The 14,661-nt window shown below is 42.8% G+C and overlaps 2 protein-coding genes across 5 annotated transcripts in view; one reads left to right on the forward strand and one right to left on the reverse strand.

Moving 5' to 3' along the window:
• Positions 1–8,867, forward strand: part of smtnb (smoothelin b) — a 44,941-nt gene extending 36,074 nt beyond the window's left edge. The window contains exons 11-21 of one of the 4 annotated variants that reach the window (XM_079161015.1): positions 1,313–1,498; positions 1,758–1,833; positions 2,030–2,062; positions 2,880–3,059; positions 3,288–3,350; positions 3,463–3,544; positions 3,637–3,813; positions 3,907–4,033; positions 4,206–4,357; positions 5,926–6,103; positions 7,142–7,281. In XM_079161015.1, the coding sequence (XP_079017141.1) occupies positions 1,313–1,498; positions 1,758–1,833; positions 2,030–2,062; positions 2,880–3,059; positions 3,288–3,350; positions 3,463–3,544; positions 3,637–3,813; positions 3,907–4,033; positions 4,206–4,357; positions 5,926–6,073 (1,224 nt within the window). In that variant the 3' untranslated portion in view covers positions 6,074–6,103; positions 7,142–7,281. Of the gene's footprint in view, positions 1–1,312; positions 1,499–1,757; positions 1,834–2,029; positions 2,063–2,879; positions 3,060–3,287; positions 3,351–3,462; positions 3,545–3,636; positions 3,814–3,906; positions 4,034–4,205; positions 4,358–5,925; positions 6,104–7,141 lie in introns of all 4 variants that reach the window. The other 3 variants (XM_079161014.1, XM_079161017.1, XM_079161016.1) reach the window with 3 other exon arrangements.
• Positions 8,868–9,016: 149 nt separating this feature from the next.
• Positions 9,017–11,700, reverse strand: selenom (selenoprotein M). The gene is made up of 5 exons (XM_079160492.1): positions 11,494–11,700; positions 10,785–10,820; positions 10,571–10,605; positions 10,373–10,451; positions 9,017–9,758 (listed from the first exon to the last, which is right to left on the reverse strand). Exons 1-5 carry the CDS (start codon positions 11,587–11,589, stop codon positions 9,528–9,530), a joined length of 477 nt encoding a protein of 158 aa, XP_079016618.1. The 5' UTR covers positions 11,590–11,700; the 3' UTR covers positions 9,017–9,527.
• Positions 11,701–14,661: the final 2,961 nt, after the last annotated feature.

Here is a 14,661-nt window from a genome sequence, read left to right on the forward strand (position 1 = left end):
ATATCCACTAGTTCAGTTTTTCATAATTCAGCTGGCTAAGACTGTATTGCAGGTCTTAGCGATGAATCAAAAAGTAGTTTTTTTTACAGAAAGATTTTAGCCGTTCTCCCGTTAGAGAAAACAAAACAAAAAGAGCATTTGTATGCCACAGTGATCAGATGTTGAAAAGTATCCTGTAACTGAATTAAACTAGTACAAAGGTTATCTGGGATTTTCTCACCCCACTCACATTCCCCCATTGCCTGAATCAGAGCCTTGTTTGTGATGTGTTCACAAAGGTCAAGTGCCTCTCAGTCCGGTCTGTCCCATGTCCAGAAAGGTCTTCTAAACCAGTGTCCACCGGTGATCACACAGCGCTGTGGCTGCGCTGGTGAGAGCTGGTCCTGCTGGGGCCCGCAGGGAGGAGGGCCGTGCGGCCGTGGATAGGGACGGGGCCAGCTGTCTGAGCTATATCTGGACCTGGACTCGGTTACAACAAAAGCATTGAAGCCACAGCTAAAGCTCATAGTCTGCCACAGGCATTCAGCACCACATGGGAGTAACATAAAAGAGTTTCTTTCTGTAGGATTTATGGTCACTTCAAATATTCTGGTAGATACTCAGGTTTACGTCACCAACCAATCATGTTCTGATTGTTCTCTTGGTGCTCTACTTCCTCTCCAGCATGCTCCCTCTGTGGTGTGTATATACCATTTCTTCAGAGTTTATATCTGCTAATGCATTCAAATCCTCGAGCCATAATGGTGTTCTGTACCTATCGCATTAAACTCTTGCTTCACAGCAGTTCAGTATCATTTGGACACTCAGTGTGTCAGTCACACTCCATGAACCACGTTAACAGTAACTTGGCAGGGTTGCGCTCGCTCTCATGTGCTTACTGTCGCCCTCTCTGGTATGGCTGGAAGGCGGAGGGGATGGAAGAAATGATGAGATGTGGTGAGCTGGCAGTCTTGTTACAAAAAGAGATTATCAGCGGGAGCCTTCTTTACACTCTCAGGCCTATTATGGCTGCAGTGTGTTTAACCAAAATCCTCTTGGGCTTATTACGTCCTGAATGTGAGCAAGCTTCAGTTTAATGTTTTTTTTTTTAAAACATAAAGTGTACAACATAAAAGCCTGACCTCCAGGTTAGGGGATTTTTCCTGCAGGAGCTCTCGGATAGCAAAACACATATCCAGCTATGTGTTTTTCTTTCTTTTTTAAAATGAATATAGACAATGAATCTAATGAATGTAACCGTGCATCATTTTGCATGTCTGTATGTATGTGCTGTTGCTCACCTGTGTATGTTTGCGTTCTGTGTCATGTGCAGATCGAGACGGAGCCCGTCGTGGCCTCTGAGCTGGTGTTTTCAGCTGGACCGTCCGCGCAGGTGGCGTGTCACATCCCGATTATCCCCAACGGCTCCAGCACTCAGGCCAAACCCGACGAGCGCTCCGGAAAACTGACTGACGAACAGCTGGCTGCTATTGAGGACGAAGAGCTCCTTGACAAAATGGTACTTAACACCCAAGTAATAATTCTGGATGATTTAGAGTTGAAAGCACCACTTTGTAACGAATACAGCGGCGAAGGTTTGTGTATTAACACTAAATCACGCTAGCTATGTGAGGGTAAATTTGGAAAAGTCACAGCCCGGTGTTGTGTGTATGCACGACGCTATGTTAGAACTGCATGCATAAATAGAGCCATGCCACTTTGTTTTTTTGAGAGGAATGACCTCATTGTTTCCGTTTATTTTTTTTCTTCTTCCACAGCTCGATGAGTCAAAAGACTTTGAGGAGAGGAAGATGATCCGTGCAGCCATGAGAGACCTTCGTAAGAGAAAGAGAGGTAAACAGAACAAAGCAACACAATCTCTCATCTGTTACTTCAAGCACATCAATGTTTTTGCTCCAATTATTTTGTCGTGACCGCTGCTTTCTTTCAAATCATCAGAGGTTGACACACTACCTCATTATACACAAGCCTGGTGATTTTTTTTTTTTACCTACAATTTCTGTATGATTTCTATCTATTCTGCACTCAGAGGCGATGCTGGGATGCACTCAAGAGGAAATAGGTAGGGCAGGTTGGTGTGCAGTGTGCAGTGACAATTGATCTTGCCTGCTTTTGTCTCTTTGTGTGCACCACCCTGTCGTTGTCAGACAAACAGTCGATCACTCAGACGCCTGTGGTGGATGATGATGGTCGAATATGTCGACAGTTCTGTTAACGTGCATGAGTCCTGGTTTCACGCTCACCTCAGTGTGCTGCAATGTTGTTACTGAAACGTCTACCGCATTTAGAGCATTCTCTGTTTTGCAGTGAGCACTCACCAAATGGTTTTCACCACTCGTCTTGTTACATTGAGCTGACAGTTAACCATTTCTTAATCAGTGGCATTGAGCATACATAAGGCACAAAAAAAGATCGAAATAGTCCAAACTAAATTTAGAGTTTAAGAATAAATGTATAATACACTGCATAGTATGTTTAAAAGCAATCTCTGGTAAAAGCTGGAGGAAGCACTGCAGGTGGTAAGGTACCAATACTCTGGACATTGCTGAACGTGGCCGGCCAAAGGGGACGAACAGATTGTGTTTGCTCTCTTTGTTCTGTGATGTTTGTGCAGTACATATTCCCTGACAGCTTTGGCTTGGCTTTCGCCTCCCACCTGTGGGTGTTTGTGTGTTCAGAGGAATTTGACGGTACTGTGGAAAGATCACCACACATTTGGAAGCCCTGTTTTTAATCCATCTTGGTGGCAGTCAGATGAGGTGCTGTCAGTTTGTTAAGGACCTTTTGTCCTCCTCCTCCTCCTCCTTTTTTTCCACTGACATCATCTCTCCACCTCTCCGTCTCCTCTCTCCTCTCTCCTGTCCTCTCCGCCAACCCAGACCAGAGAGAAAAGGAGCGCGAGACCCGTCTGCAGGAGCTCCGGCAGCAGAGAGAAGAGCGAGCGCAGAAAGGCCGCGCTGGGGTCGGAGCAGGAGAGGTGGTGATGCGGAAGGTGGAGAAGTCGGCGGATGGCTCCAGCCTCAGCCAAGTCACCAAGACAGACCGCTTCGCTTCATCAGGTAGTTTTGTCTGTTCTTATTTCTTCCTGTGCATTTCTGAACCTTCTTTGAACCTCACTTCAACCTGTTTTTAACCACTCAAGTCAGCAAAGAAGTGATTCTTATTTTCCATTGCAAGGCAAAAAAAACATCTAGGAAATTAAACAATAAAAGCCGATGAAAAACTAGTTGTAAGTAAACTGACTGTCATGAAACGGATATGTCCAATATGTTTGTTTGTGGTTTTAGATGATGGGAGCAAATCAACACGCAGCACTGTCGTCGAGGCCAGTTATGTGCAGAAAACAGACAGTGAGTCATTCCTTTATTTTGCTCTCTGGATCTCTTACAATGCTGTATAGTTACTACAGTCATATCACCAATGTCATTCGTACGTCTGTGTGTTTGTTTTTTTTAATCTCAGGAGGGACAGTCCAGTCTAAATCGTACAGCTACAGCTCTTCCACATCATCGTCCTCCTCCAACACAAGCAAAAAAGTGGGCAGGTGGGTCACGAAAGCCGAGTGCCGTAAACGCGCTACGTTTAAAATCCCTGCACGTTCACAGATTAACTTCGCTGTACGTGTCCCCGCCTCAGTGTGTTTGATCGCGAGGACGACACGTCGTCTCGCGGCGGCAGCGGCGGGTTGGCCGCAGTGGAGCGAAGGCAGGCGGAGAGGCGCAAGGAGCTGATGAGGGCTCAGACTCTGCCGAAGACCTCTGCCATGCAGGCCCGCAAAGCCATGATAGAGAAGCTGGAGAAGGAGGGAGGCGGGTAAGGAGAAACGGAGTGGTGTTACTACCAAAGAAAGAAAAAGGAGCCGGTCAAAGCATGTAAATATTAACACAAACCTGACTTTTCTTTTAGCCCTGGAAATCAGGCGGTCGCCAAGGTAAACAAGGTCCAGCGTTCCACCAGCTTTGGTGTACCCAACGCAAACTCCATCAAGCAGATGCTGCTCGACTGGTGCCGTGCCAAGACCCGCTCGTACGAGGTGAGCCAAGCAGCCACGGATCACCCATCGTGTGTTTAGTGCCCATCTTTAGTGTCTAAACCTGAGGATTAAAACAAGATGGGCTGAGATGATTTTTTCCTACTTTGGGAATGTTTCCATCACGTATACATATCAATGCCTCCATGTCTATTCTGTTTGTCTTCTACCTCAGCATGTGGATATTCAGAATTTTTCATCCAGCTGGAGTAACGGCATGGCATTTTGTGCCCTGGTGCACAATTTTTTCCCTGAATCCTTCGACTACGACTCCATGAGCCCCAGCAACCGCAGGCAAAACTTTGAGGTGGCCTTCAGCACTGCAGAGTGAGTACACACAAAAAACCCTGTTTGTCCCAGTAACAATGCCACTAACCACTTCAGTGCTGTTATTGTTGGTAAGTTTTGACTGCAAGTCAACCGACTTCGTTGGAGGAACCATATCAACTGCAGTGAACCTTCATTTTTGTTCAGCTTGTTGGAGAAAATGCGAAGAATATTATGAGAAACCAGCAGAAGAAGCTACTTCAGGCATACCTTTCCTCTTCAACTTAGAGATATAGACATAAAATCAAACAATCAAAGCAACTTTTCCCAAACCAACACACATCCCTTTCTTTGCATCATACAGATTTTTCACATCCTTCTCTCGTTTCTCTGTAAAAAAAATCCACCCGTAGTTTTCATTCAGTATTGCTCTTTGCCAACATCAGCTTGAGCCTGAAGTGCAGAGACGGACCGAACACACGTGGAAGCTCCTCGACTGATGTCCCAGTGCTAACATTCCCTGTCTCTCCCAGGTGTATCGAACCACCTCAAGGCTTCTACTTTAATTACTCCACCTCTAAACCTCCACTCTCCATCTGTCCTCTACTATGAGTAACTGCTGTGACACCCTCCGTCTGCTCTAAACCAGAGACCCATGAGCAAACCCTCCCCAAACAAACACCAGGTTAAGAAAAAAACAAACGGACGAGCTCTCCCCTTTTTACTCCTAATCTCTCTCCGCTCCCTCTCTCTTTCTCATCCCCATCACACCATTCTCACTTGTGATGCCCCCCCACCCACATGTATATGTGTGTGTGTGTGTGTGTGCTCACATGCTCCCACTAGGATCATGTCCATGCTGATGTTGATATTATTCATGCTCTCAACACTGGACTGTCACCCAACCACAGCCCCCGTCTTTTCACCTTTTGTGTTGCACTTGTCTCTCACTTCCCCCGGGCACTTCCAGCAGTTTGCTGTTATCTGGAATCCCAACACACACACTGTCACACACACTTTATCCTGTGCACCGGTATGTTTTTAGATTCACCATATGGTTGTGTCGTTTGTTGTTTGCTGTTGTTATGTTATGTTATGTTGTTGTTTTTTGCAGAATCCTTGTTGTTTTTTTCATCGTGTCTTATGTTTCTGACAGAACTGAGTCGTATTGAAATGGTCAAAAGTTGCACCGAAAAAAACAACAACAAACAAAAAGGCTAAATGAGCATCACCTAACGCTCATTTGACGTTTTGTTTTGTCTTATGTGTGTGTGTGTGTGTGTTTGCCACATACTGTACGTGTCATGATGTTCATGAAGCATGTCAACTCATGGATATATTTGTCTACACAGAGAATGTAATGTTATTGTTTCTTTTTGTGTCATTTCTCTCTCCCTCTGTCTTTTCACCCTGAATCTTTTTTGTTTGGCTGCTCACGGCTTTATCTGTTTTTCTTCCCTCCTCCTTCCTCTCTTTCCCACACTTTGTCCTCTGTCTCTGTCCTGTTCTCTCTCTTTCTTCTCTGTATTCCCCCCTTCTCCTCCTCTTCTTTCTTTCTATCTGTTTGGGTCTGCCTTTCCTTCCTGTCCTCCCCCCCCCCCCCCCCCCCCCCCTGGGTGCGGGCACAGGAAACTAGTGGACTGTCCCCAGCTGTTGGATGTGGACGACATGGTGAAGATGCGCGAGCCGGATTGGAAGTGTGTGTATACGTACCTGCAGGAGTTCTACAGGGGTCTGGTGACGAAGGGCCTGGTTAAAACCAAAAACTCCTCCTAGAGTCGCACCCCACCTAAAACTGAACCCATGGTGAGAGAGGGGGCAAACCTGCGAAGGAACCTCGCATTGGTTCTGAGAGATGGGATGAAGGGAGTGTGTATGACTGTGTGTGAATAACTGGATGTTTTACGCAGCTGATTTAAATCAAACATGATGTTTCAGAAAACTCCTTTATTGGCCACTTTGGATATTTGATCCTTCATGTTAATCTGCAGCTACCGAGGTCCAAAGTACCAAACATGGTATGCGTGTGTGTTTCAGTGTGTCCATGTGTGCATCTCTGCATAGTCAGGCTACGGCCCAGGCAGAGAGCCAGGACCATCTGCAGCTCCACACTTTAAAAGGAACTCCTGTATCACAATGTTTCAAACAGAGAACTTAAGAAACAAAGCAGAGAACGGAAAGGCCGGGTTGCCCACTGACGTTTTATCAAGTGTGAATTGACTGTTGTTTGTGCTTGTAAAGCCTTTTACAGATAGTGTAATACAGTACAGGATGATTCCATGTCTACAGTTCCTTAAATAACGAAACCAAATTCATGTTGTTGACATTTATTTCCTCATCTGGGAGATTTACCCTCGTGCGGTTCCCGTTACTCCACACTTTGTTTGTGTCCAACGTCTCAGAGGGTTCACAGTACGTGTAGATATGATGCCACCCTGTGGTCGCTCCCTGCATCGCTCACATGTGAGGTCTTTGTTCCTAAAACTGTTTATTGAAACACCCTGCATTACTGGAGTTTATATATAGAGAGCTTATAAAGGGATTTCTACACAGTTCGTGATAGAAAATAGAGACAAAAAAGGATTAAAAAAAATGTAAAAGTAGAGCATAACTACAACAAGGAAAGACCTGAGTTTGTCAGTGCTGAGGTGTGTGTGTGTGTGTGTGTGTGTGTGTGTGTGTGTGTGTGTTTGGTTATTGATCTTGACGAAAGCACCTGATTGATGATTAAATATGAATAATCATTAACATCAGAAGAAAATATCCTCCATCTTTGGTCCTCTACCGTCCTTTTCTGTTCATCCTCTTTCTCACATGTACCGTCTGTTGTATGCTGTTCCTCAGGACCTACGCCAACTGCATGCCTTTACTGGAAGTGGAGGACATGATGATCATGGGTAATAAACCCGACTCCAAATGCGTCTTCACCTACGTGCAGTCTCTGGTCAACCACCTGCGCAGATATGAGATGTCCATGGGTCGGCCCTGTGACCTTCTGACCTGTGCTTAGTGAGTGTGATGCCTATAGACGTGGCGTCGCCTGGCCCCTCCCCCTTCCTCCACAGGCCCTGAACCCCCCCCAGCTCCATCTTTACCTGACGACCGCCTCCACTCTGACAGGCTGCGTCACAGAGTTGCTCATCTCTGATGGACAAGATGGGGATTGTGTGTGTGTGTGTGTGTGTGTGTGTGTCATTTTGCTTATGATCTTTGTTGACAGTGGTGATGTGTATTCATTATTTCATTAACACAAAGTCCACCTCTCTCCAGCACGAGAGTGCCAAAGTTTTTATAAGACTACCTTTTTAATTGTACATCTTGTTTTTGTATTTAGCTTTGTACAAGGTCATATTTAACATGCAGTAGTCGTGTCACTACGCTAGTGCACCAAAAAAACACTGCAAGAGAGAAAAGAGAAATATTTTTATAGTATTTCCCCTTTTAACTTATTTATACCTGCATTTTCCCTGCTACACTTTTGTAATTTGCTGTCATTGCTGTTGGTAATTCCACAGAAGAGGAAACGTATACCCAACCAAATGGTGCAGTATTTGGTTTTCATTTCGGTACTTTTGAACTTTTACCAAATTTTGTCTGCTTGAAGTATTTGAATTAAGTTATTACTATTCTCATGTTGATGTAAACAATTTTCATATCACTATTTAATACATGATCATAGAGATGTTCTTCATTGTTTTGAATAAGCTCACCTTTCTGAACTCTACAGTGCTGCTAAGAACATGTTTAAATTAGTTTTTGAACGTTGTAGCCCTCCTGTATCTGTGTCGTCACACTATTCTAACAGGGAAAATGCTTGCAGTCAAACACATTCTTCATTCAGGCAGAAAGAAAACAAGAGTGGGTTGTAGCCTGACATCATATAGCTGACTTGTATCATTACTTGATGCTTCTTAGTGCTTGACTGACGGCATATGTGCAAAAGAAAAGTGTGTACAGCAGTGCTGCCATCATCCAGCAGCACCACTGACATGCCCTGCCCAACACACTAACACAGAGCTCTTTTAGAGGGCTCTTCATTTATGCCAGTAGATATTTTTTTTAAATATATTTTTTATTTTGTCAGTGTGTACCTTTTGCTTTTAAAGGTTTTGTTTAAAGTGTGTCAATAAGCTCAAGATATCACCTTGTTTTGTGAAACTAATTATGGTCACTTTTTGGACAAGTTAAAGGGCCTGATGAAAGCCGGCTTTCTGTTTATACGTGAGTAATCATGACTGAACATAACTGCCAATTGTATATTTTACAACATGACGCTAATGAAACTTTTGAAATTAAGATTTTTATTCCACTTGTAAAATTAAGATTCCTCTGAGAAGATGTTGAAAATCTGATGGTTTCAGGGCTGAATGAGCTGGATGAAACTTATTTCGTTGAGCTCTGTTTAAGTAGATTTAGAGAAATTATTTGAGGATTATTCCAACGCTGCCAACTGAAAAAAACAATACCTTCCACAGAGCAGTGAGTGCTGTAAATAAGAGCTTAAACACATTATAATTTCATGTTTCTGTGCACCGCAGTTAAATGTGAATTGAAATTAAACCAATTTGAGAAATGAATGAGTTTGTTTTGATAATTGCTCTTAATTGTCTCATAACCACAAGATTATTCCTATCGAGTGTTCAACATGCTTTCATTCATGTCTATGGAACTGCCATCTGCTAAATCTTTATCTCAACACAGCAAGGACAGGCGATGAGATGATTTTTTTTTTTATATTTTATTATTTTCCTCCGCTTGAACCCTCTTGTGTGCATCAGTCAAACCCACCAGAACATGTAGCATCAACCTCAGGCCAGTCACACAGTTTTCAGCCTGAGGCTTCATTCAGTTTCACAGTAGGTAGGAAGCAATCGGACACACAAGGGGAACTCGAGTGAGGCAAAGACTCTGAAGACAGTTGACACACGACGGGACAAAGAACTAAATAAAACATACACACTTCCAGTCTTTGTGTTGAGAGTAGAAAAGCACTCACAAAGCAGCCCGTTGGATTATCATTGCTGCTAAATTAAGAACAAACAGCGAGAACAATATGTGCAAATTCAGACTGTGGACCTTTCACCAATTCTGAGATAGAGCCCTCAAAGGCGAATCCATGATCTGCTGGTCTTATTATTTATATCATCAACTACATTAACCAGCTGGTCGTGGAGCAGCTATGAGGCTTAGTGGCACGTGAGATTCTTACTTTTTCACCACTCTTGACGGGTTATAGGTCAGTATGCTTGGCTTCCGCTTTGGGCTCCGAGGAGGCGTTGTCTGTGGCAAGGGAGGCAATTGGGGATTTGTAGGGCGGCTCGTCTTTAAACGGGCTGTCTTTGGCAGGAGAGAAGCGGAACTCCTCCGGCACCTCGGCCTCCGGTTCGGTCTTCTTGTAGAAGCCCAGCTCGCCCAGCAGCTCGTTGATCTCAGAGCGACTCATGTCAGACAGGGCGATCCGCTGTGGAGGGAAGACGCACACATGTTAAATTATAGCTCCAGTTTAAATGTAGTTTTTCCGTCAGTAGCTATCGATGCTGCAGTGGCCTGTAACTGGACATCAGGTGCCCCAACACACAACTTCACCTTTATGTTAATGCGGCTTCGTGTCTGCTGGATGTGTTACTTAGCAACAGTTTGATAGGAAATTTGCCATAACAGCTTTAAAGGGTGAGGTCAGTTGTGGGTTTACGGCTGGTCTAAATTCTGCCCCCAAGTGGCCAAAAATAAAAGATCAATACAGCTATAAATTATACCTTTAATTCTTAATTTTACTTTTGGAAAGGGAAATAAAGCAACATTTATGGGGGGGAAAAGCTGTTTTAAATGTATGCTTAAAGCCCCTGTGTGTAGGATATTAGAATGGACTATAACAATTGGTGCAGAATGACCCCATCCCCCCACTTCCAAAGAGAATGAATGGGCTGAAACTAACACATTGACTGATTGACATAATTGTCACATTATATTGTATTATAAGATGCTAATCACATTTAAAGTGTACATATACAGGCTTTAATATATTGTCAAACAAGTACAACGCAAATATAAATACGCTGCAACACAAAGACTTACATCCAGCTCTTCATAATAGTGGTTCAGGAGGACAAGCTCAGGGTCGGCCCCAGGAATGTGCTTCATCACCAGGTTATGGCTGAGCGAGTCATGGTCAAGGATTGGCACAGAGAGAACAGACTGCACTTTTTCCAGTATGCAATTTATAAACAGACCTACAAGAACAAGTAACAGCAGTGCACGTGAGCCAAAGGATACTAAAGAGGAATGTCCTGGACCACAAAGGCTTTGACCTGCAGACAGAGGGTGGGGGATTAATGTTTTTCACTCAGATGGTTTCGGTGACAGATCTGTGGGAGATTAGGTGAAACTCTAGATGTGAAACGCAAAATGTTTCTCAGTGAGCAAACCCTCTAAAGGCAGGGTGGTGTCTGTTCTGTACCTGTTGATTACATGCCAGAGGGACACTTACCTCACTGAGCCTGTTCAGCTGTCATCCACCACACGACTGGAAAGAGAAAGAACATCAGATTTAGGAAATGCTTAGAAGCAGCTCTCATACTTTGGATCTGAGTTAGTTTCCTTGTTCAAGTGTCTCTGATGTTCTGGTGTCATTGCAGCGTTGCTTTGAGGGGCCCAGATTCAGATGGGCTTCTGGGATGGCTGCCTCACCCATTTTTGTAAGAAAGAATCTGAGTAGCAGGTAGGCTATTGAGTAGCAGCAGGTGTGACTAACCCAACAATAGCTCCGGTGATGCTGTGTGTGATTTGGTGACACCCTGGGGCAACATGGTTTCCCACACTAAGGTGTTGAGTTACACTAACTTGTGTGCAGGATTCAGACCTTCAGCTACACGCCCTCAGTCTGTCCTCACAACTACCCTAAGTCATTTGTATCATTTCAATCGTTATTACATAAAACAATGTGTTGTCTACAAAGGCTGTGTGCTTAATTGGGTTGTAACCTACACAGCTCCGCTTGTCATATTCCCCCGGTAGAATCACTCACGCATGCGCCCATCACGGACATTTGAGGAATAAAACGCATCTCATCACACATTTAACCAAATCTAACTCAGAAGATGAACTCACAGCTTCGGCCCACCGTCACTGTAAAAACAATCACATACCTTAACCCTCGTATGAAGAGCGGTATCATGAACGCTACCGTGTTACTGTACCTCCACTCTCGCTTTCGCCAGCCCGTCCAGTTTCTTCAGATCCACATCGTAACCGGAGGCGCAGTGAAGCAAACCGGCCAGCGCGATCAGCCACATTGTTTCTCCTGGTTCAGGTCGCGGACCAGGACTCGCTCTGCTACAGGACCAGGACCTGCAGATGTCTGTGGGTAAGTAACGCAACTCAGACGAGAGATGATGTGCAGCTGTGTCACGTCCGGACCTCTTGCCACGTCAAGAGAGAGAGAGAGGGAGGGGGGGAGGAGCCCGCTCATTGGTTATCTGCGAGATCCCCATCAGGATACAGTTAATCCCATAGATTTGATATGCAGTCTATGATTACTCCTCACAAATGTAAGAAATTACTTAAAAACAACAACATACACAAGCTGAAATATTGTCAATTTATTTTCTTTCTTTATTTTAAGACCGTGCAAGCTGAGGATGGGAGGTGGGCTGAAATTGAAGTAAAGATATTATACAAACAGCCCCGACACATAGGGGTTTGTGTTGTAAACTGATCTTGAGGGTAATGAGAGACTCAAGAGAACTCTTTAAAAAGTGAATCATGCGTTACATTTAGGAAGAGTTACCTGTGATGATAATAAACAACCTGTCGTGAAATGTGATATTTACGTGTTAAGTGATTTTATCAATAGAAGGCTATATGGAAGCAGATCAATTTAACACATTTGTTTGGCCTGAGCTGGGTTGAAGTACATTTGTCAAAAAGATGATGTTTGTGTGTGTGTCTTTAACAACAATGCAATTGTTGACTATTGCTCAGGTAAGGCATTCATGATCAGATCCAGATTTATATTATGTCAATATTATGTCAAACACAAAGTGGTTGAACACTGAATACCAATGTCAACATTTTAGCATAATGCAAAACCACAAGCTTATGAATCACCACAAAATTGAACTAATGACATTATTATAGGATTTACAGAGGCAGTGTTTAATGATGGGCTTCTGGGTTGTATTCTATTGAACAGTGTGGACAAGTATAACTATTATTTTTCAGATTTTCCAAATGTTACTCCATGAGACAGAATGTTAGCCGTCATAAGTCGAAGATTTCAAAAGCATTTCAGGAAACTACAGATGTGAATTTGGTTTGATGAGTTGCAAAAAACATTAATTAGAGCAAAACTGAAGGGAAATAATGAGGAAAGCAGCAAAGAATAACCATGACTACAGGTTATTACACACACACTGACCTAAATACTGCACAAAAACGTGATGTTTTTTAGTGTGATTCATTACAGAAGAGAAAGACACACAAGCAGCACAAATAGACCTGTGAAAGGGAAAACAAAAAGATTTCTATAACTCAAGATTTTAGTGTTCAGCTTACTTCTAGTTACTGGGCCAAAAGATGTTCTTCTCTATTATGTAGTATACTCACATATCTCCCATAAATCCCTGACTACCTTGAGATATTACAAAATAAAAAGCAAAAACATAAACTATAGATACGGTCAATGTTAATCACTGTTGAGTAGATGTTATTTTCCATATGAGGATACATATATGGGTTAATGGGTACATGTGCCGTAAGCTTTCAAAACATTATGCAGTATTTCATTTATACTTCTGTGTACCTCCAGTAGCTTCAGGCGACCATCTTCACCACATTTACTGTACTGCACAGCTTTTCTCAACACGCTTTGGCCTTAAAGGGCACAAAGCACACACACACACACACACACACACACACACACACACACACACACACACACACACACACACACACACATGTACAGCTTTTGACTCATTAATTTTATAAAGGCCACAGGCATTTAAGAGGTCATGGAGACTGATGAGGTTCCCTCAGGTGTTGCCACAGCAACATCTCATATTTCGCTCAGTGTAGATGTGTTTTGGCTTCCCAGATGGTGTCAGAATACAAAGGTTTTATATATGAAAGTAGGCGTAGCAATTATATCATTATTTAGACACTTTAATGTGTCGTAAATATACTAATATTTTGGGTTGTAAATAATCAGCTGTTAAACCTTTCTGATGGAGGGTGAAACAAACTAAGCTGCTGATTTACTGTATTTATTATAATTAAATGAAGGTGGTGAAAAGTGCAAATGAAGGTGCAACGTATGAATGAAAGTGCAGAGTATAACAAATGCTCCAAACTACAAGCTGATAGTGACTCCATTACTTTGTAAAACTGTTTCAGTGTCGATACTGGTATGGGCTTTGTGTATCGGCCAATACCGAGTACCGATCCTAAACCATTGTTTAATTAATACGCTGTATGCCCGGGATCATTCTTTTATGTGTAAGGCAACATCAGGCTTGACTTAAAGATTACTTTCCTACGTTTGTAAAACCAAATGTAACTATACAAATCCAAAGATATAAATGTCCTGAATTGTTAATTATCAAAATGTTATTAAAATGATCTATTTGAGTCAGTATTGCACCGACATGCGATATCAGTATTGGTATCAGTGCATCTCTAACAAAATGTTTCATGTGTAATGTTACAAATGTTTTACATTAAAAGCATGGAAATACATAATATGAATGTAAAATAACAGAAAAAAACATTATGCATGTCAATTGACTTTGGTAATTTGATTAATTACATTTACTTTTAAGGGAATTTGCATCATTAAAGTTCATCATCAGCTAAAGTGAGTCCTGCAATAATAACATGTATGACATGTAGTTTACAGAGGATGAAGGTGCATTAGCCTATAGAGCTCAAACAGAGTGCCTTAACAGACAGGACAACTCTGATCTGTAACAAGTTTAGAGAAATAACTATTTAAAAATATGGTTTTAATAAAGTGTTGGCTTAAATCATGTCTTCATTTGATGAGGACAGGGTTCAGTGGGGGCTTAGTGAAGTCCCAAAGCAAATGATTGGGCTCCCCTGAATGCAGTATAAAGCTCTACTAAAACAACATCAAGCCACTATCCTTTACCCATGACCCAACATGATGCTGAGGCTCTTAGATCTAAGGGGGGCATCACAAATTACATCCACCAACAAAAATACTCTCAGTTGAAGGGTTTCTGATAAAGTGCCAAAACAAAGGGACAATTTAAAGATGAAGCTAAGAAGCAGGTGCTTCAATTTAATTAGAAGCTCCTGCTCGGCATTAAGCCACGCACTTCTCCATACATACCACTAGGGTACAGTGG

The sequence above is a fragment of the Pholis gunnellus genome (genome assembly GCF_910591455.1).
Source record: "Pholis gunnellus genome assembly, chromosome: 6".
Classification (NCBI taxonomy): Eukaryota; Metazoa; Chordata; class Actinopteri; order Perciformes; family Pholidae; genus Pholis; species Pholis gunnellus.